Source organism: Callorhinchus milii, unplaced genomic scaffold (assembly GCF_018977255.1).
Source record: "Callorhinchus milii isolate IMCB2004 unplaced genomic scaffold, IMCB_Cmil_1.0 Scaffold12, whole genome shotgun sequence".
Taxonomy (NCBI): Eukaryota; Metazoa; Chordata; class Chondrichthyes; order Chimaeriformes; family Callorhinchidae; genus Callorhinchus; species Callorhinchus milii.
In genome coordinates, this window is record NW_024704753.1 from 4,981,487 (window position 1) to 5,002,114 (window position 20,628).

Below are 20,628 nucleotides of genomic sequence, written 5' to 3' on the forward strand. Positions count from 1 at the left end.
AAAATGAAATATTCTGAGCTTAGCCAGCAAATAAAACCCATCCAAGTACTGAATTACTTTGCACAGTTATCTGTGGCAAAGATTGAACATGAGATGACCTCTTTGTCACCTCACTGGCAGATTGTTTCATCAGTAACGCTATACGTCTTATCAAATGTCAGAAATATAATGGCACAGCCAACCATTCGCAGAAACAGACTACCTTCTAATCTTATCAACACTTCTCAGTAAGTATGGTCACATTTACGAAAGAATTCAGCTAAAAATAATCCTCGCTTTTGCTAGGAGGTCTAACGTCAAACTGTGCATCTCGTTGAACACAATGCGTAACTGGAGTGCCTGAGGTGTAACCATACTTCCAGCAATGCTGTCCCTGGCACCTGTACCTGTGCAGGTGTGACAACACAGTTAGAACTCAGTTCCATATATATAAAACATGCATCATTCACATACACAAAGATTGGCGACGTGCATTTAGTTAAAATTAATTTAAAATAATAAGTTCATTTAAAATAATGTGAATTAAAACCATTGTGATTTGTGAGCAGAGACAATACAAATAATTTCAAGTTAATACATTAATATGTTTGTGTATGGGGGGGGAAGAAGGGCAAAACAGTGAGCAACTGAGTTAAACTCAGCGCAGACTATTTACCAAACTTTGCAGGAATGAGTGCAGGAATGAGCTAGGGCATTAAATGTATCAGATTTTCATTTAAATAGTTAGCCTTGTTTTATCAGTCAGATTAGGTGTACAGCTGCCACAAAAATACTTACACACCAAAATCACCAGCGTTGATCAAACATTTTCTGGCTGATACACTCGTATCCTCTGGGATAGGACTAACAGGACAGCGAGGCAAAAACACACACAATGAATGCACCGCGTGCAGAGCTCAATTCTAACTGTGTTGTTGTCACAGCTGGTCTGTGCATGGCCTGTACAGGTGGGCCGAGTTGGCAATAGAAATGCTCTCAGTTGTGTCAGTTACCAAGCAGAAGCAACGTTGATAGTCCACTAGAGGCTCCAATACAATGCAGTGTCAAACAGAGTCAGCCTTCTTGGCCACAGTGCTGTAATACAGTACAGTAAAATTCTATATTTGTCTGCATTAAGCTTGATTATTTTACTTGTACAATTATAAAGGCTCACACAAAGGAGTTACTCCTACACTCCTTTGCATGATGTTCTTCAAATGCTGGAAATGAGCATTGTTAAGGCATTTCCTCTACTCTACTGTAGTTTGCTGTCAACACCCTCTTTTATGTTGGGAGGGTTTGTTTCTTATTTTTAATGGGTTTGTACCATATGAGGTCACCTCAGTAGTAAATTTAACTTTGAACGATGTGTAGCACAGCAGGACTGTGAAGCAGGAATCATTAATTGAAAAGAATTGTAGAGACTTGGGAGGTGGGGAGGGAATCACCAGCTTGACATCTCCTGATGCCTCAAATTGAAATATTCTCTTGAAGACGTGCAAAATGCCACGTGCTGTAAGAGTGATTACTGTGGTGAAACACGGTCAACTTAACTACCGCTCTTCCGCCTCTCCAGTTGATGGCACACCCATCGATTTTCAGCCAGCTTTGAGCTTTGGCATTCACACCCAGGCAAAAGCATTAGCCCGGCAGTCTGACTCAGGCTTAGATCTGTGGTGGGCAGGTACCTAGTATTATAGCTGTGGGAGTTCTGGGAGCAGGTTGAATTGCACACACCCACTTCTAACTAGAGATTTGCAGATGTTGAGCAGAGGAGCTAAAACTAAGGAGAGTTTAAAAATGGAATTTACTGAATACCAGGATGCATTCAGCCACACCTAAGTGGCTTTTACCCTGTATTAATGAAGGGCGGCATTCACCTTAGGCACAACTTGCTCTTAGCTAAGCCAATTCTCATTGGTTTTGAATCTCTCATCCTTTGGACTTGTTCTCGTGATGCCATTAAAAACTATGCAAAGTCTGACCATGTCTGCATTGAATAATTCATCTATTGCTCTGCACGCATCATCCCTAATTAAAGGATGTAAATAGCGTTTTTAGCAACTACCATCACAGGATAAAGGAGGGATAACAGTAGTATCTATCTGATCCACCTTGCCCTATGGCCTTACTGAAATTAAGTGTCTACAATTTCACAGCTCTGTGTTCTCATGCACGCTGGCAAAACAGGTCTGAACGTTGACAGGAGAGTGTGAAAATTAGCATGGTTCTTTAAATTCCTGTCTCCCCAAATCCCATCCAGATACTAAAAAGCCAAGAAACAGCTGCGAATGAGAGTGAAGGCACAGTGTACACGATCTCCTTGAACACTGAATTCCTTGCATAAATCTATATGCATAAATTAAGCTTTCATTTTTAAAAAAACAAATGTTGGACATTTGGACACAGTTTCCAGTCAATTTTCTGTAGATTTTTTTGCAGTCTCTGTTTTTTGCCACTTTCAGGCATCAACAGTCTATTTTCATATCTTACTCTATTGACTTACATTTCATATTTCTTGTTTTCCCATATTGATTTTCAAACAATAAACTTGGTGAAAGACCAATAAGTTAAAGCAATTTTTAAAGCAACCTGATTCAGTGAATCATTGCTTTGCTTCAGTTTCCTTTTCCTCTGACAACACAAAGGGTGGACTGAATCTCACACTGGGCATATTTAGTTTGGTATAACTTCCAAGGTACTAACAATAGCATTAGTGCTAAACCCTCCACTGGTAAGAAAGCAGCATTCACTCAGTTGAACCGTTATATTCAAGTGTGTATCTATCCTCTACTGGTTTCATTCTATCTCTGGGTCATTCATACATAATCAACTTGACTATTAATTGAATCCTTATTTTTAACACTATGGAATTATTTGGTCAAAACTTGCATTGCAGTATAGATTACATTTATACGTTGGTTGCATTAACAATCAGCCGTTCAAAAACATTACAGAAAATCAACAAAACCTCAATGTGATCTTTCCTCCACCTGAATTCACAGCAATTTAAACTGGTTGAAATGAATACAAACACCACAATTGCCAGAGATTTGGGTGGAATGATTGCAATTATTTACGCCAGTTGAAGGCAAAATTGCATCTCAGTGCAACGATAATGAATACCTGCTAACCCACATTTATAGCTGCTGGAGACCGGTGTACTAAATTTTCACAGTGATTGTGATGTTATAAAGGAAGCCTGCTCCATTATGGGAAAGGTCTTTACTTCCATTACAATCTGCTCTGTACGCTGGCACTGTTTATTTAAAGGACTTGCCCACTTTCTTGGGAACACCCTTTGTTTGGGTTGTGTTGATTTTGGCGAGGAATCCTGGGAGAAATCCCGGTTTACACGCTGGAAGGTAAAAGGTTATTCTGTGATTTCCTTGTGGACAAATCAGCAAATTTTCCGTTTCCAGTTGGTGAAAGGATAGATTCCCACCACAGCTTTTTGGCATCATTGTTTATGGGCAGATGTGCAGCTGACGAGCATTCTCTTCCCAACTATACATTCTACCATTTTAATTCAAAAGAAATCAGGAACCCTTAGGGGGAAGAGTGATTCCTTTAGAATTAAATTGAGAGAAAATGAATGCAATGAATGAGTGATCTGTATTGACTGTCATTATCATATTTTCTATCAGGCTGGTGTATAAATTGTAATTATGAATGTAATTAGGGACCGGAGANGGGGGAATGCTTAGAAAAGTAATACATCAACCTGCAAGTTGCAAGAGATTATTGTAACAAAATAGAATTTGGCTTGAAAAGGTGACTTGTTTTTCTACGTGCAGTATTGTGGTTTCCACACGAAAGATAGTTACACACAGCCAATTCCTCTTCAATGAACAGATGTTCAAAGGTGCTTATAATTTATTCAATGTATCAAAAGTAATTCAACTATTTAAAATCAAACACAACCCTCATTTTAAACCTCCCACCGAACGTTACTTTTTTTTAAAAAAAAGAAACTTCTACATTTAAATCTTTGAACAATGCAATGCTTTAATTTAATTTGAAGGAAGTATTCTTTCAGCAACATAATACAATTGAATAAACTGTCGTCTATCGAGAAAATCTTTGTGCTAATTTAAATGTCTGGCAGTCTTCCTGGTGTATCCTCTATAATGAGCTGACTGTTGGACAGCATTCTTTTGTTTGTGTGTGGATGTAGCTTTACATATGCATAGGCACTGGGCCAAAGAAATAGATCTAGGTCACTCAGAAAAGGATTGTGGTCTCATGGTCAGTTTTTCTTCCCATTTTCCCCATAACTGAAGGTGTCTTATCCCCTCTAGCCCCTGCAACGTCTTGTGCGCTGGTCCTCAGGACTCTGTCCTTGGTCCCCTCCTCTTCAATATCTATATGCTCCCTCTTGGTGACATCATCCGCAGACACGGGGGCAACTTCCACATGTATGCGGTTGACACCCAACTGTACCTCTCTGTCTCCATGACTCCAGGACCACTGCTGTTCTGACAGAATGTGTGTCAGACATCAAGTCCTGGATGAGAGCTAACTTTCTTCAACCAGACTGAGGCCCTCCTGATTGGCTTCCGTCAGCACCTCCACACCTCAGGTGCTGACTGCATCACCATTCATGGTTGCACACTCCATCTTGCTAAGCCAGTGCCGAACCTTGGCATCTTCTTTGACCCTTAACTATCCTTTCCACCACACATCCATGCCATGACTCGCTCTGCTTTCTCCCACCTCCGCGACATCGCCCGGCTCCGACACTGTCTCACACCGCAGGCCACCAAAACCCTCGTACACCCCTTCATAACATCCAGGCTTGACTATGCAAACTCCCTGCTTGTCGGCCTTCCCAACTCCTCCCTCCATAGGCTGCAGATCACCCAGAACTCTGCAGCTCGTGTCCTCTCCCGCACCACGCTCCGTGACCCTATCACCCCCATCCTCTCCAAACTCCACTGGCTTTCCATCACACAGAGGATACATTTCAAGATCCTGGGCCTCACCTTCAGAACCTTCTATGGACTTGCTCCTCCATACCTCTGCAACCTCCTAACCCCCTACCAAATTGCCCATTCCCTCCACTCAGCGGGCTCCTGTCTGCTTCACGTGCCCCGCCCACCCCACCATTGGCAGGCAGACTTTCAGCCACTCTGTCCCCACCCTCTGGAACTCCATCCGACAATCCCTCTGCCTCATTCCCTCCCTTACCTCCTTCAAGACCCATCTGAAGATCCTCCTCTTCGACCATGCCTTTGATCACTTTCCTTCCCCTCCTGCCCTTCACCCTCCCCGATCCTGACCCTCAGCTCGGGTCCGAAACACTGATTGTCCAGCACCTTGGGACGTCCTCTCGACATGAAAAGTGCCATACAAATGTAAGTTTGTTGTTGTTGATGTTATCTTCTTATTCCTCCCATGGTGTGCAGTTCCTGAGCACCCTATTGCCTAAGAGGACACTGTTCATATAAAAACTTTGACGATCCATTTTGACCGGCTTGTGAACTGTAGGCAATTCTACACAGTCAAGCTGGATGCTGTACTCTCCTGATGGCCACATAAGCACCTTCCAGCTGGGGTCTCTAGTTGCAGATTAAGAGCAGAAATCCTGTCTGATTATCTCCTCAACAACTGAGGCCAATTGTAGCACCGGAACTGCAGCCTCTTTGGGATCAGCTATTTGATTTCAATCCAGGATTTGAATCTCCAACCTTGTGCTACACTTGGCCTCCACCCTAGTCTAGGCCATTGGGGGAGCTCACTCAGGAAAGATGTAATTCTCTAGCTGTAATGCTCTTTATCCAACTCGAGAGAAACTAGGAGATTAGGACCAGACTCTCATTCTCCTAGTTGCTGGCATGGTTATTTCACAGCAGTGAAAATAATGTGCCAATAGCTCTCACAGGCATTGCTCTGGCCACGTGCTGAATTGAGCCAGTGAATGTCTCAACAGCCGTCGCACCCGCAAGAACAATATGCCCACCAGGGGCAAAACGGATTCCCAAACACAGTCGCCATGGTAGCTAATAAACAGCTTCACTGTGCACATCAGCACGTTGATTAAAAACAAAACACATCCAAACAGTTTCTGGCCAACTTTTTCCACACTTCAGCAGTAACGTCAGAAAATGGCATTAGGACTTACACTTGTGAGTAAGACTTTCTAATTGAATTGCTCTGTGATCCGAAACCAGTGCAAGAGAGGATCAGCCAAACGAAAGGTTTGTGGAAATCTGGAACTCTCTCCCCCAAAAAACTGTGGATACTGGATTCATTCACATTTTCAAGACGGAGGTAGATAAATATTTGTTAAGTCAGGCTATTAAGAGATATTGGACAAGGGAGGGTAACTGGACCTATAGAGGTATAGATCAACCATGATCTTATAAAATGAAGGAACAGGTTCGAGGGGCTGAATAGCTTACTCCTGTTTCTATCTCTATGTATCTATGAATTGCTTTTCGTTGTCTTAAATGGTGGGGGCTTCTGGAAAACCCCTTTATCACCCGAAACAGTCAAGGAAATTTCCCCTTCAGGTCCCACTTCCCTGCTGAGGATTTGCAGCATTCGCCGGTTTTATTTCAGCACCACATTATTCAGGGGCTTCGAATATTTACAACCTTTTATTTCTCCCCCTCCTGCAGAGGTCAGAGTAACTGGCTGCAGCTTGATCGCAGAGTGCTGGATCATGATTTGCCTAAGAAAGCAGGACCGGTGACCTTATTCTTTTCGGTCAAGTGAGTATTTGCATAAAAGTGAACTCAACACAATGTGCAGGAATAAATTTCAAAGCAGGATGTGGCTCTAGTTTAAACTGTTTGGGCTTCCTCAAGCTGGGCTCGGTGTTTGCTGGAAAGACAGATGATTTAAATGGAGACTTGATGTGAGAGGAAACTATTTCAAGTCAAGGGAGAGTGAGTTGGGATGTGTTATTTTGGACATTAACTTCGCTACGATATCTAAATGTTTTTTTTCAAACCATCAAGGACCAAGGTGGCTGACGCCTGCAGCTGGNAAAAAAAGACAAATTAAAAATTGATTTGAATGCAACAAGAACATGTGCATTGGTTTTATAGTGCTGTTTTGCAATACTTTCTCATCTTCTCATCCTTGATGTCAACTTTGGGTAAAAAAAACTTATTGCACCTCAGAGCAGAAGCTGCTTTTAAAGAACTGAAGAATAGAAAATAAAAAGCATGTTATGTTTACCAATTTATTGGGCATTGCAATTTCTTCAGAAATTAAGTTAACACTCTAATGTTCTAACGTACACTCTTTTGTTTCTTTGTGTGCTGTAGGTTTTATATTGAGAGCATTTCATTTTTAAAGGACATTACCACTGTGGAATTATTCTTCCTCAACACCAAATCTGCCATTTCCAAGGTAAAACTCATTCACCGATACTTTATCATTGAAACAAACTGCTTTTATTTATAGCTGGGTTTTAGTTCCGCCTAATAATTTCACTATTTAACCATGACTGTAGAAACTGTACACTGCCCTGTACTTCACACTGTAGGTATCACACAACATTCCTTGGAAGGAATATTAAAAGACCATAATGTAAACAATGGGACAAATAAAAATTCTGATTCAAATCTATTTATGTTGGAAATTACCGCAATGTGATTTAAGACACAGAGGCTCACCATGTACTTGCACTGAGTCTGTAAGGCTGTTACAATTACACAGTGTGACGTACTATATAATCTCATCAGATCATAAATGGGTGTGGCACTGAGAGCATCACGTCATCGTCTATGACTGACAGATTCTGTCTCATACCTTCAAAACTGAATAGCTTGTGTCCTTTAGACACTCACATAGTAAATACCTTGCATTTATGAAGTAAGGTAAAAGAACGTCACAAAGTACTAGACACATTAATAGTAACAATCCTTACATTTGATATAGAGCCTTTCACCATGGGAAAATATCTTAAAGTACTTCACAGGATAGTGCCTGTGTATTTGTTTCGTAGGCGAATGAATGCAGCCACTTTGTGCACAGCAGTGTCTCACAAACAGCCATATCAGTGAATAACTGATATTCTAAATATGTGGTTATGCACATGGAACAGGGAAATGAGGGTTTGAAACATGATGACGAGAAGCACAGTTGAAGAGATTTTTGTAGTAGGTTATTGATGACAGAGAGGTAGCAAAAATTTCAGATAATGACTGATCCACAAAACTTTCAATCACATATATAGTATATATTTCCAGCATATATATAGTATATATTTTACGTCATTTTGTTCTCCTCTCCTGAATTAGCTTTATTTTTTTATTTCCTTCTTCCGAGGGCAGTAGCATGGTTGCCGGTTGCCCACCAGTACTTTGCCAGTGGTAGTTGTTCACACTTGAGCTTTGAAAGTAAGTTGACAGGCTAACCACAGGGGGGCGTCACAGCCAGGCTTGGTGCTGTCCTCACCTAAACTCTAGCTCCGAGCTAAACTCTACCCTTGAGATCATTGAGGTCAATATGGTGCTCTAAGCGATATCTGTCTGAGGTCAGCTAACTCCCGTCCCATGGAGACCCGTAGCATAGTGATGAACATGCTCACCTCACAAGCAAGAGGGCCCGGGTTTCATTCCTGGCTTCATTTCCTTCCTCCACATGCCTCTGTTTACCTAGTAGTAAGCAGGAACCTGGTTGTTAGTTGATTGGCGAATCGCTTTCCTGGGGTAATAATCCCACCCCCACTAAAAATTAATTTGGTCCTACAAAACATGATTGTTTGTGGGACACTGCTGTGCACATTTGGCTGTCGTTTTTTGCCCTCAAAATACACAGTCAATCCATTTTACAATATATTCTTGGAAGCACCTGGAGATAACGACGTGATAAGGTATTACATCAAATGCAAGCATTAGGTTCATTATCGACTCATCACAGAGTGGAATTTAAACCTGCAGCCTTTTGGCATGTACGATTTAGCGCTGTAACACACCTTTACTCGCTTATCATTGTAAGTATCAAAAAAAAACTTGAGTGCATTTCAAGCTACAGAGGTGTGGCTTTGTTTATCTGGAGATTCAATTTAATGCGGGCAACTCTCCTTTCTCCATCGAGTCATGCTGGAGAATGCTGCCCTCCAGCATTGCTCCTAAGTGGACATTTTTCATGTGGGAGTGTGGCCAGGAAGTATCAGAACGTTGGTCACACAGGGTGAGAAGGCATCATAGCCATATCCGGTCACCATCTGAATACCATACGTCGAAACACGAGAATGAAAAGGAAGAATCATCTTGCCATGGGTTACAATCCCTGACTGAGGAATGCAGTTTAACAAGAAAAATAAATGTTGTACCAGTGATTTTAGAGCCCTAAGTGATGCATTCAATTTCCAATACACTTTCAGTGGTGCTTATGTATACTTTTACCAACAGGAATTTAAAGCTTGGATGTCATCCATGCTTCATAACATAACCCTCTTATAGTGAATGTTACTGAAATGAACAGAGAATAATGGATACTTGGAACGAACATAATTAAGGGCCTTGAGGCAGGTAACCTCAAATCCACAAGAGAAAATAGAAGGATAATGGAGGGAGTAAGGAGTGGATAAACACTCATGTGGAATATAAACACCGGCATAGACTAGTTGGGCAGGATGGCCTGTTTCCGTGCTGTACAATATATGTAAATCTATGTAAAATCTCAAGTGATTTAGAGAAATCATTCAAACCCAGAGAGGAGGTTGTGGCTGTAATTTTTTTAAAAAAGTAGGTAATTTGCAATTCTATAAATATTAAGGTTATTCTGGTTTTGATCATTTGTTCAGCTTGACTCCAGCTATCGATGAAGATGTCAGTGTCTTTCATCTCCTTGAAGCAGGACAACATTCATACAAGTGGTATGAATGTTAGTAAAACAACAACTTGCATTTATATAGCGCCCTTCATGCAGGGTAGCTTCCCGGAGGATATAAACAGGGTGAGGAAGCATCACAGCCCTATCCAATCACAGATGCTGACACCACAGTCGCCCAGGTGTTGTGGAATGGGGGAAATCTGTGCGGTGCACAGTCAATTTCATTCTGACAATACTGGTGACGGGGTAGACAAAAACCGTGCCAAGGGTTTCAACTCCAGTGTTTCTCCTCTCGAAAGCACCACCACCAACTTCCGTTTATGTAGTGCCCTTGAAGCAGGATTGCATCTTGGAACACTCAAGTGCAGATAGGTGAACCCAAAACTAATGTTGGATCCAGTTTCACAGGTGATAATTGTCCTGCAGCACCTTGCCAATCTTTTGACAAGCATGGATAGTGAATGGCATATTTTATAATAATAAATAATAAATAATCCTTGCATTTGATATAGGGCCTTATCATGTCTTCAAGACGTCTCAAAGTGCTTCACAAAATATACTGTAAAGTGAATTGACTATCTTTTGTGGGCAAACTCTATGGGGGGAAGGGAGAGAGAAAATCACAGCAGTCGTCACTTTCCTTCCATATGTGTAGACTATCCAGATGTTTCCCCACAAAGCAGTTGCTTGACTAATAGCCGTTGAGAAGCTAGAACTCAGATTTCTTGCATGTTTTATGCAAAGACATATTTCATGAAGTTCAGTGAGTTCAGGAACCCTCTCATACTATTTTGGAGAGGCACAGAGAGCAGACGGGTACTCTCTCACATAGAGGGAAGGAAATTCTGAGTTCTAGATATCCAGAGCTACACTTGAGCACCTTCTGGTGACCTACTTTAAATGGGCACTGATACAAGCCCAACAGCAGATCTCTCTGACCTTTCCTCAGCACTGCAAGTAGAACAAGATCACAATAGTTACAAAAAAGGTAGAATTAATCCGATATTAAGCCTTGTTAGTGGTAAATGCACTGTGCAATAGACCTTGACTTTGACTGCAGTTGGTTTTGCTTAGTGTTTTAGACAGCTATGCATTTTGTTAAAATGACTCGTAACGAACTTTGACTCTGACGTGTATTTGCTCATCTCCACCCTAATTCTGATTCATTAAGAAAACAAGAGCACAGAATGACAAGCACACTGCGGTGTAGTTTTCATGAACTCTTGCATGACCTGCTCCTCTTTTGCAATATTATATATAATGGCTTTGAAGAGCTACCAACACGTGAGCATCAATCATATTCAAGGCTTCGCTGCTGGAGAATTAATGATCATGTAATACTTGCAATCCTACGCAGTTATGTTAATAAATCACAAGGTGGCATGGAAACAGTTTAGGTTTGGCAATTGAAAGGCTTTACTTTGAGGTTCCCATTTTGAAACGAATAAGAGTATGAGCCAGAAAGCAGTTTGCCTTCTGCTGCTGCTTTTGTCCATATAAAAGTAATTGAAAACTACCGTTAAACCTGAACAGTAACATTAGCTTAAAAGTTGGACAAAATTCTTAAGACTAAAAATAATTGTGACATTCAGGCAATTTCCAAATTGAATACTCAACAGTGCATGCTTCTTTCCCACCTAAGTAGTACAGTCACTGTAATAATACCAAAAAAAGTTAAACAACAAAGGAATAGTTGGAGAATATCCAATGGAAAAAGTGAGGAGGTGTCTGGAATGAGTTAGCTACCCTGCAGATAACAAAATGGTGATAGTGACCATTTATGAGTGGGCAACATAAGTGTGGGATAGTGAGGGTGGAAATTCCTCCAGGGTCTAGATTTACTCTTATCAATGCAACATTTCAGAGTGTGCAACATTTGGCAAATTCAATTTAACTTCAAGTTTTAAAAAGAACTTACAGAAAATCAGAGAGATGGTACTATCCATTCTGCCAGTCTCCGTTGTGTTCAAGCTTATGGCTCAGAAATTCAGCCCTCCATAACCACCAATCTCTACCATAGATTTCCAGTTTTTATACATTCATAAAATTCTGCTTACCTTTGATTTATTTCCTTCACAGAATTCTCAATCACTTGCTGCAGGGACGATTAAAAACTGAGCATATACTTGTGCATTTAGACTTGGTTTTCTGTAGTCTTCGGATAAACAACTGTGAAGTGAAAATAAAAATATTTTAAGGCCTCATTAAAATTACATGCATTATCGCTTTGCACGCAAAAGTCCTTTAGACATGCAAAATTTCTGACCATAAAATGTTATGAGTAGCTGCTAGCTAGGGATATTTCAGTGTAAATCAACACAAAAGGTCAAAGCACTTTTCAGAGCATTACAAAGCAGATCTCGTATCATTCTATGTACATCTGAGGTACAATATGCACTGTTTAATAATACATTGATTTTCCATTTCCCTTGACAAAAGTTAAACGCAATAGTTTCAGATTATGTTGGTGTCCATTTCAGAGGCAGTGCACGTTTCTAAACTGGGAATCGTTTGTAATAATAATAATAATCCTTGCATTTGTTATAGCGCCTTATCACGTCGTTGAGATATCTCAAAGCACTTCACGGGATTATAGCACTGGGAGAAGTTATTGACTTTTTTCCTGGTAGAAGTAACTGAGCATTTTAAACATGCAAAGTAAAATGGATTAATTTTGTGCTTCTATCAAAACCTTATCCATAGAGACAAAGAGAGAGAGCAAGAGAGAAAGAACACACTGTGGCACAAAGCACATTATGTACAATGTTATCAATTTGTAATTTTCAGGACTGACAGGTATTTTACTAAGGCTTTAAGCATAATAAAAATAGTTTTTTTGTTGAAAAAACTGAAGGGGTTTACTATTTATGCTGCCTATAGGAAGGAAATTTATGCTAAATTCAGTTTAATTTCAGGAACAAGACGAGTAAAGTTCAAATGCATATCTCACAGGTACTAAAATAGCTTATTACAATCCAAGACAAAACATCCACACAAAGGAGTGTATTTTAACAGAAAATTCTGTTCCATTGGTAAAGCTTTGTGGGTTGTATAAAGTCTGATTATTGCTCACTGAGACTGGCTTGAAACTTGCCTGAAACAAGGGAAGGCAGTGTTAAAATGCATATTTGACTTCCCTCAGAGGGCAAGCTTTGCAAGTCTTGACAAGGTCAACTGTGAAAGGGGGGGAGAGAAAATAGACAGCGGGATTTCTTTCTTGTACCTGTTAAAGCTGACGTCCTGATGGGATGACCAAAATTGGTCCTGATAATTATTTAGATAATTATTTGGGGTGGACAAATTTGCAGGGCTATGGAGAGAGAGTGGGGGAGTGGGATTGAATTGGATAGCTCTTTTCAAAGAGTCACACAGGCACAATGGGCCGAATGGCCTCCTTCTATGATACTATGATTCTATGATTGATTGTACGCTTTGCCTTAGAGATGTCTGGTGTAGGTACCTTGTACTTTAATAAAATGTTGCCTCGTGGAAGCTAACTTTGTCTGAAGGAGAGGTCCCATTTGTTATGTTAACATAATGCATATACGTTTGGGATTTCAAAGTTTTTAATTTGATGGCTTTGTTTCATATTTTAATAACACAGCCTGTTGGTCTCATTAATATTTACAAGTCATTATCATATCTGGGAAATGGGTAACCACGAGTAAAATCCGACCATGGATTTATTTTAGTGAAAGGAACAGAACCTCATGTAATCCAATATCTACACGGGTCCATTGGCAAGTTTTCTATTGAAAATTTCCGAAATCTCCAACCTTCCTATCCATTAATAAGTATCCGGGAAAAATGAGCTAATCATATTCTGTTTGCAGTCGAGTAAAGCATTGCAATCAGTTCTCATTGTAATGGCATATGTACAATATACCAGCTTGGTTCAGGTGGTGGCACTTTCGCTTCTGAATCGGAGGTTGTGGGCTCAAGCCCTAGTTTATCGCAGCGCTAGAGGAGCACTGCATGACAGAAGTGTAGTCTTTCAAATGAGACACATGTATATATTCACAGACTATATTGTAAAGTGGATTGATATATAGTACATAGTTTTGGGCAAGTTTCCTTACTCCACACGCCTCTGTTTACCTAGCAGTGAGTAGGAACCCGGTCATTAGTCAATTGGTGGATAACTTTTCCAAGGGTAATAATTCCTTCAAAAAAATAATCATAATTATAAATTGGTCATTCAATGCACGACTGATTTTAGGACACTGCAGTGCGCAATTGGCTGCTGCATTTCATCGACGAAATATACAATCAATTCACTACAGTATATTCTGTGAAACGCTTTGCGACGTCTCGAAAACGTGATAAAGCGCTATATCAAATGCAAGGATTATTATTAATTATAATATTCATCCAGTGCTGCCAATAGTAAAAGCTTTGGTTTAACTGGAAACTTTCTGTGAATTATTAAGCTTACCCCAAAATATTTTCCTTCCTACACTTTTATTAATAGGGAGCACAGCTTCATTGTGTGCAAAGGTTTACTATATCTTTCAATGTGTATTACCTACATTTTTTTACATTAAACCCCAGCTGCCACCCTTTCAACCAGCTACTTAATTAATCCAACTCTTTCTGGAATGCTATTGATCTTTCACATATTCACCTGGCTACATAGCTTGTTATCATTAGGAAATGTTTTAATGTGGCTTGAAGTGTTCTCCAAGTCTTGTGTAAATAGAGTGAACAGTGGGGGATCATGAAGTGCTGAGACAGTGCTCCTGTCTGACATGAGTCAGCTTCAGAACTTTGCTTCATTGATCTGCGGAGGCAGTGAGTGAAGTACAGGTATTTTCCCACAGGGAGGGAAAGCCAGACTGCTATAAATCTCCTCCATGTGGTCATAGTGTGTCAACCTGGCGCAGTGGTAACACTCTTGCCTTTGAGTTCAAACCTCAAATCAGGAATTCGAATTGCATAGTCTAAGCTGACGCTCCAATGCAGTGCTGGGAGTATGTTGTGTTGTCGGAGATATTGTCCTTCAGATTATACTTGAAACCAAGATCCTGTCTACCTGTTCAGATGGATCACATGACACTATTCGAAAAGAGAAGGGAGTTTCTCCCAGTATCCTGACCAACAACTACCCCAAATAAAATTGGTCATGAGCTTCCGTGGCTGTTTGTGGTACATTGCTGTGCGCAAATTGCCTGCCGTGTTTCCTGGCAGAAACACTTTTCTAACGTCTTTGTGTATTTAAAATGCTCCTAAAGTTGCATAAAAGGACTACTATACTCACAAGGTATTGAAAAATGGTTCTCTAAAGTGATGTACCCCCGATCCATTTGATGTATCTCATGAACATTACATATTGGGGGAAAAAATACAAATCATGAAGACAAATTACATTCCTTTCGTTTTGTAATATCTTGGCTTGAAAAGGGAGTGTTGTAACTGGTAACTGGCTGGCAGTTAATGAACCAAACATTGGGAAGAGGTCTAATACTTCAACTCCCTCACAATGTCTGGCTCAAATTTCAACCCCACCGTTTTTCCTGATTTGAGCATTAACACTCACTTACCCAACAAAAGTATTGTATTTAACACAAAATAAAATGCGTGTGTGGCTAAAGGTTCAATGTTTATCACTATGTCTTTGTAACAACTTGATTTTTAAAATAAGTTCTTCAAGGCTTGATTCTTTGAGCTAATACGCAAGTGTAATAGCTGTTAGTGGAATCATTAATACTTCATTTGTGGTACCAACAATCTGACAATTAACTTGTGTTTTTACAAAAAAAACTTCAACCTCACAAAGGCCACTTCATATTTCATGCCACAGAATATACAGTCAATCCACTTTACATTATATTCTGTGAAGCATTTTGAGACGTCTCAACAAAATGATAAACCACTATATCAAATGCAAAGATTATTATTATATTTTCAATTGCAAAGTGAACTTGATTTTCTGATAGAAAATGGCACAATAATAGAGGTATTCCATTTATAGTAAATTAGAATAAAAATACATCCATAGATAAGATACATTAAGAGGCAGACTGTCAGGATTAATTTGTTTTTTGGTTGTTTAAAATGTATGCTTTTAAAATGATTTATTCACCTATGTTTCGCTCACAAAATATACAGTCAATTCACTTTACAGTATATTCTGTGAAGTGCTTTGAGACGTCTCGAAGATGTGATAAGGCGCTATATCAAACGCAAGAATTATTATTATTATAACTTGAGACCATAGGCTGCTCTCAAGATTCCAAATTATACCGTGAAATCTGGGAATAAGCNTTTTTTTGGCTCTTGAGGAAGAAACATCTTTACTCAGCAGCTGTTATACTGAAGCAACAGCCAAGCTCATGAATCCCCTGATGTGCTGGATCGTAGAACAAACCAGTTTTACTGCTTTGCAGCCCAATCTAGCCATTGGTATTTCAACAGTATGCTTCTCCCACAAAAAAAATTAAATCAGACCAGAAAGGAGGCAAAATTATTAAATTAATTTTTCAAACATCGAAAAGTAAAATAAAATGCATCTTATTTATTCCTTGTGGGTTCTTTATCAACCTTACTCATGTTCATTACAAGACCCTGGTGGGCAGTTAATAATAATAATAATCCTTGCATTTTATATAGCACCTTATCACATCTTCGAGACGTCTCAAAGTGCTTCACAGAATATACTGTAAAGTGAATTGACTGTATATTTTGTGGACAAAACAGGGCAGCTAATTGCACACAGTGATAATAATGCATGCATTTGATAATAGTATGTTTCATGTCAGCAAGACATCTCAAAGCGCTTTGCAGGATTTACTGTAAAACAACTATTTGTAGAACAATGCGGCGGCCAATTTGTGTATAAAAATTAAGCAAACGTTTGTATATTTTAAGACAAAAATCTCCATTTGTAGGTGGGATGCATGGAATTCTCAGCTTGGTTTGGATACTCTTAATAATAACTTGTCACAACGCCTTGTCACATCTTCGAGACGCCTCAAAGCACTTCACAGAACACACTGCAAAGTGAAATGATTGTATATTTTGTGGGCAAAATGCGGCAGCCAATTGCGCACAGCAGTGTCCCACAAACAGTCACGGATTGAGTGACCGAATTATTTTTTTTTAGCATGGTGATGGGTTTCTGCATCTGTTAAAGACACTAGGCTGACCAAAACCAAAATAAAAGGCATCCAGGAGGGGAAGGGAGGGTGAAGAGAGATGGAGATATTTTGGAAAGGAAACAATGTGTTCAAAAAAAGTAACCTTGTAAAATGTTTGTTTCCTTTTGGTTTCCCCTTCAAACTTCCTCGGGGTTTGATGTTGGGACGACAGCTCACCAAAACAGCAAAAAGATGAACAGTTGCCAATTGCTGTTACAGGGGCAGCAGAAAATGTAGATTGAAGATTAATTGGGAGTCCTGTAGCTCAGTGGTTAGAGCACTCGAGAGACCTGGGTTTGATTCCGGCAGTGGGCGAAACCGTGGGCAAGTTTCCTTACTCCACACACCTGATAATAATCCCCCGAGAAACAAAATACAAAAGAAATTGGTCACTGCAATCCGCGACTGTCTGTGGGACGCTGCCGTGCGCAATTGGCTGCTGCATTTCGCCCACGAATATCCGGTCAATTCGCTTCACGGTGCATTCTGCGAAGCGCTTTGAGACGTCTCGAAGACGTGAAGAGCGCTACATCGGATGCGAGGATTATGCTTATCATTAGGGGTTTAAATCCAAACTGGTAGCTGAGAGGGATTCGGTGGAGGGCGGCGGCGGCGGTGGTGGTGGTGGTGGTTGGGCGGAATAACTTACGACAAACTCGAGCACGTGCGTGTCGAGTCTGCGCGGAACGCAGCAGTTTGCAGACTCCGGAGGCGAAGTATTTGGGTCGTTTCTTGCAAAAATATTATTAACTCCCACACACACTCCCCTCCTCTCCCCCCCCCACACACACTCCCCTTCTCTCCTCCCCACCCCCCACACACTCCCCTTCTCTCCTCCCCCCACACACACTCCCCTTCTCTCCTCCCCACACACTCCCCTTCTCTCCTCTCCCCCCCCCACACACTCCCCTTCTCTCCTCCCCCCCCCCACACACTCCCCTTTCTCTCTCCCCTCTCCCCTTCTCTCTCCCCTCTCCCCCTTCTCTCTCCCCTCTCCCCTTCCCTCTCCCCTTTCTCTCTCCCTCTTCACCCCTCTCTCTGGCTGCTCACCCCCCTCTCTTCACCCCCGCCCCCCCTACTATTAACCCCCCCCTGAACACCGGCCCCTTTGAACCTTTTGTATTGCTGAAGAGTCGGTGCCCACACAATAACCACCCGCTGTGCCCAGTCTGTGCTCTGTGCCCATTCACTCGCTTCCCTATAACTCTGTCTGTCTGTCTGTCTGTCTGTGTGTCTGAGGTTCCCACTGAATTAATATCTGAGAGCCACCGATTGCTTCACTTTGTGTTACAACCCATCCTGTTTTTTTTAAAAAAAAACACTTTCTGACCCTGCATTTGATTTTTCTCTCCCTCTCTCTCTCCCCCCCACCCCAGGAAGCTAAGGGAGATTACACCAGGTAAGAAATTACACACTGTTTAAATCTACAGCTCAAATGTTTTATGTGTGTATCGGTGCAGAACGTGGCAATTGCAAATTGGCTGCTGTATATGTTGCCAGGCCTTTTTTTTTAATGCAGCTTTGAAGTTTGCAACCTGGTTCTTGTCTCGGATCTGTGATCAGTTGTAAAATGAGGCGAGTTACACATCATGTTTTTATGTAATTGTCTTCTGTCCTGTAGCTCAGTGGTTAGAGCACTCGCTTTGCAAGCGAGAGACCTGAGTTCAATTCCAGGCAGAGGGCGAAACCTTGGGCAAGTTTCCTTACTCCACACAGAGCCTAATAATAATCCCTCCAAAAACCCAAAACAATAATAAATTGGTCATTTTCAATCCACAACTGTTTGTGGGACATTGCTGTGCGCAATTGGCTGCCGCGTTCGCCCACAAATATACAGTCAATTCACTTTACAGTGTGTTCTGTGAAGCGCTTTGGGACGTCCTCCCGACGTGAAGAGCGCTATATCAAATGCAAGGATTATTATCGTCTGTGTTCAGCTTGCTTCTCGTTTTATTTCTCTCTCTCTCATCAGAACTGTAACAATGTCATCCCCGAAAAGTAATGCAGAGTATTTAATGTACATATATTCTGCCCATAAAAGAAACATATATTTTGTTTATTAAAAAAGAAACCCCGAAAGGTAATGCACGCAGCAAAACGATCAAGTTCGTCAGCTGTTTGGTGTTTAAGGTCGATTTGCATTGCAGCTTTCTCTCACAGTACACTTGACCGTTCCTGCAATTACTAAGATTCCTGTGTGTGTGTGTGTGTGTGTGGAGGGGGGGGGGTTGTGGGTGTGTGTTTGCAACGGCTGGTTGAAGCTATATCTTGCTAAATGCCAATGTGTTTAGGAGGAAGGGGGGAAAGGAAGGGAGACACAGAAATCCTTTGGTTTAAGCTGTCAATACTCACATTTTATGGGTATTGCTGATTTATAAGTGTCTAAAAGCTACTGGCGAAGCGATGGAGTGGCATTTAGAATAACTCAGCTGAATGCATGCCCTTTGTAAAGGTCACTAGTAACCTTCAGAATGAAAAGAGCTGATTTCTTGGGTTCCTCAAAATGGTTTAAGTATTGTAATTACAGTAGTTTTAAACTGCTTTGCTTTATAGCATGTTTTTTATATAAAAAAAGACCATTATTGCCTTAATTGTACCCTGTTCACTTCATCTTTTTTTTCTCAAAAGAAAAAAAGCTTCAGCAAATTATTTTTACGTTTTTAAATGCAACTCCTTCTAATGCTAGGGAGAACAAAAGTGTTTGAATTTATGTGTGTGTGTGTGTGTGGGAGAGGCTGTCTGTACACAAAGGGAGTGTTTATTTAAAGGTATCAGAAGTAAACTATTTTCGTAAGGATATCATTTCTTCTTTTTAAACGTTGTCATATCAAAAGCTTGTTTGGGAACTTGTTTGATTTGTTACCATTTGCATCTATTGCTTACAAAACAAATTGGACTAAGGCAAAAACATTATCCATGAGGAGTGTGCGTCAATCAATGTTTGTTTCAATCCATCCTAAACTAGTGTGTGCCTTTTTTATTAAAAAAAGTATAGTTTCACACAGAAGTTGTTGCACAATCAACATGTAAAATTGATAATCTGATATGATTTTTGAATATATGAATGACAATGTGTATTTACGTTAGTTAGCAACGGGAAGACAGTTCTCCTTAGTACAATAGCTGACACCTGATTTTATAAACTTGGCTGGGGTAAAGAGAACCATAGATTGTTGTAACGTAACCTAGTGCAAGTTAAGTCATGATAGCTGATAGTCATTGTGAAGTTTATTATTACTGAATACATGAGAACATTCTGGGAAAATAGTTTATTTAAAAGTATCTTATGGACTGCAGAGACAGCATATTTTGTAGCCTGTGACCCACTGAACTGGATTTAGATAAGATAACATGCATTTAAAATGTTTTTATTGAAATGCTTCTCATTGTCCTTAAATCTACTCGGAAATTCGAGATCCATGATACACTCATAAATTATCGAATTCTCTAAACAAAATTTTTGGGGCCCTTTGGTGTATAGTCATAAATGTTTAATAATCCTAAACTCCTTAAGCACTTTATCTGGTTGACATTGTTTGTTTTATGAATGTGGTGACATTTCACAGAAATATCATTGAATTTTATCTTCTTTTATCTTCCCTTGCGAGGTACTTAACCAAAGTGTTGTGGATTCTTCTCATTGTGCTGACTGAGCAAATCGAAGTGCAGAGGCTTAGATTCACATTTCCTCTCTTTTCCTCCCCTTCCCCCATCTCCC

At 40.4% G+C, this 20,628-nt stretch overlaps 1 protein-coding gene across 1 annotated transcript in view; it reads left to right on the top strand.

The window, feature by feature from the left end:
* The window catches only part of LOC103179788 (FERM domain-containing protein 4B), a 78,409-nt gene that overhangs the window by 18,147 nt on the left and 39,634 nt on the right, over positions 1–20,628 (top strand). Inside the window, exons 4-5 of the mRNA XM_042339687.1 lie at positions 6,603–6,695; positions 7,257–7,341. Of these exons, the coding sequence (XP_042195621.1) occupies positions 6,603–6,695; positions 7,257–7,341 (178 nt within the window). The remainder of the gene's footprint in view (positions 1–6,602; positions 6,696–7,256; positions 7,342–20,628) is intronic.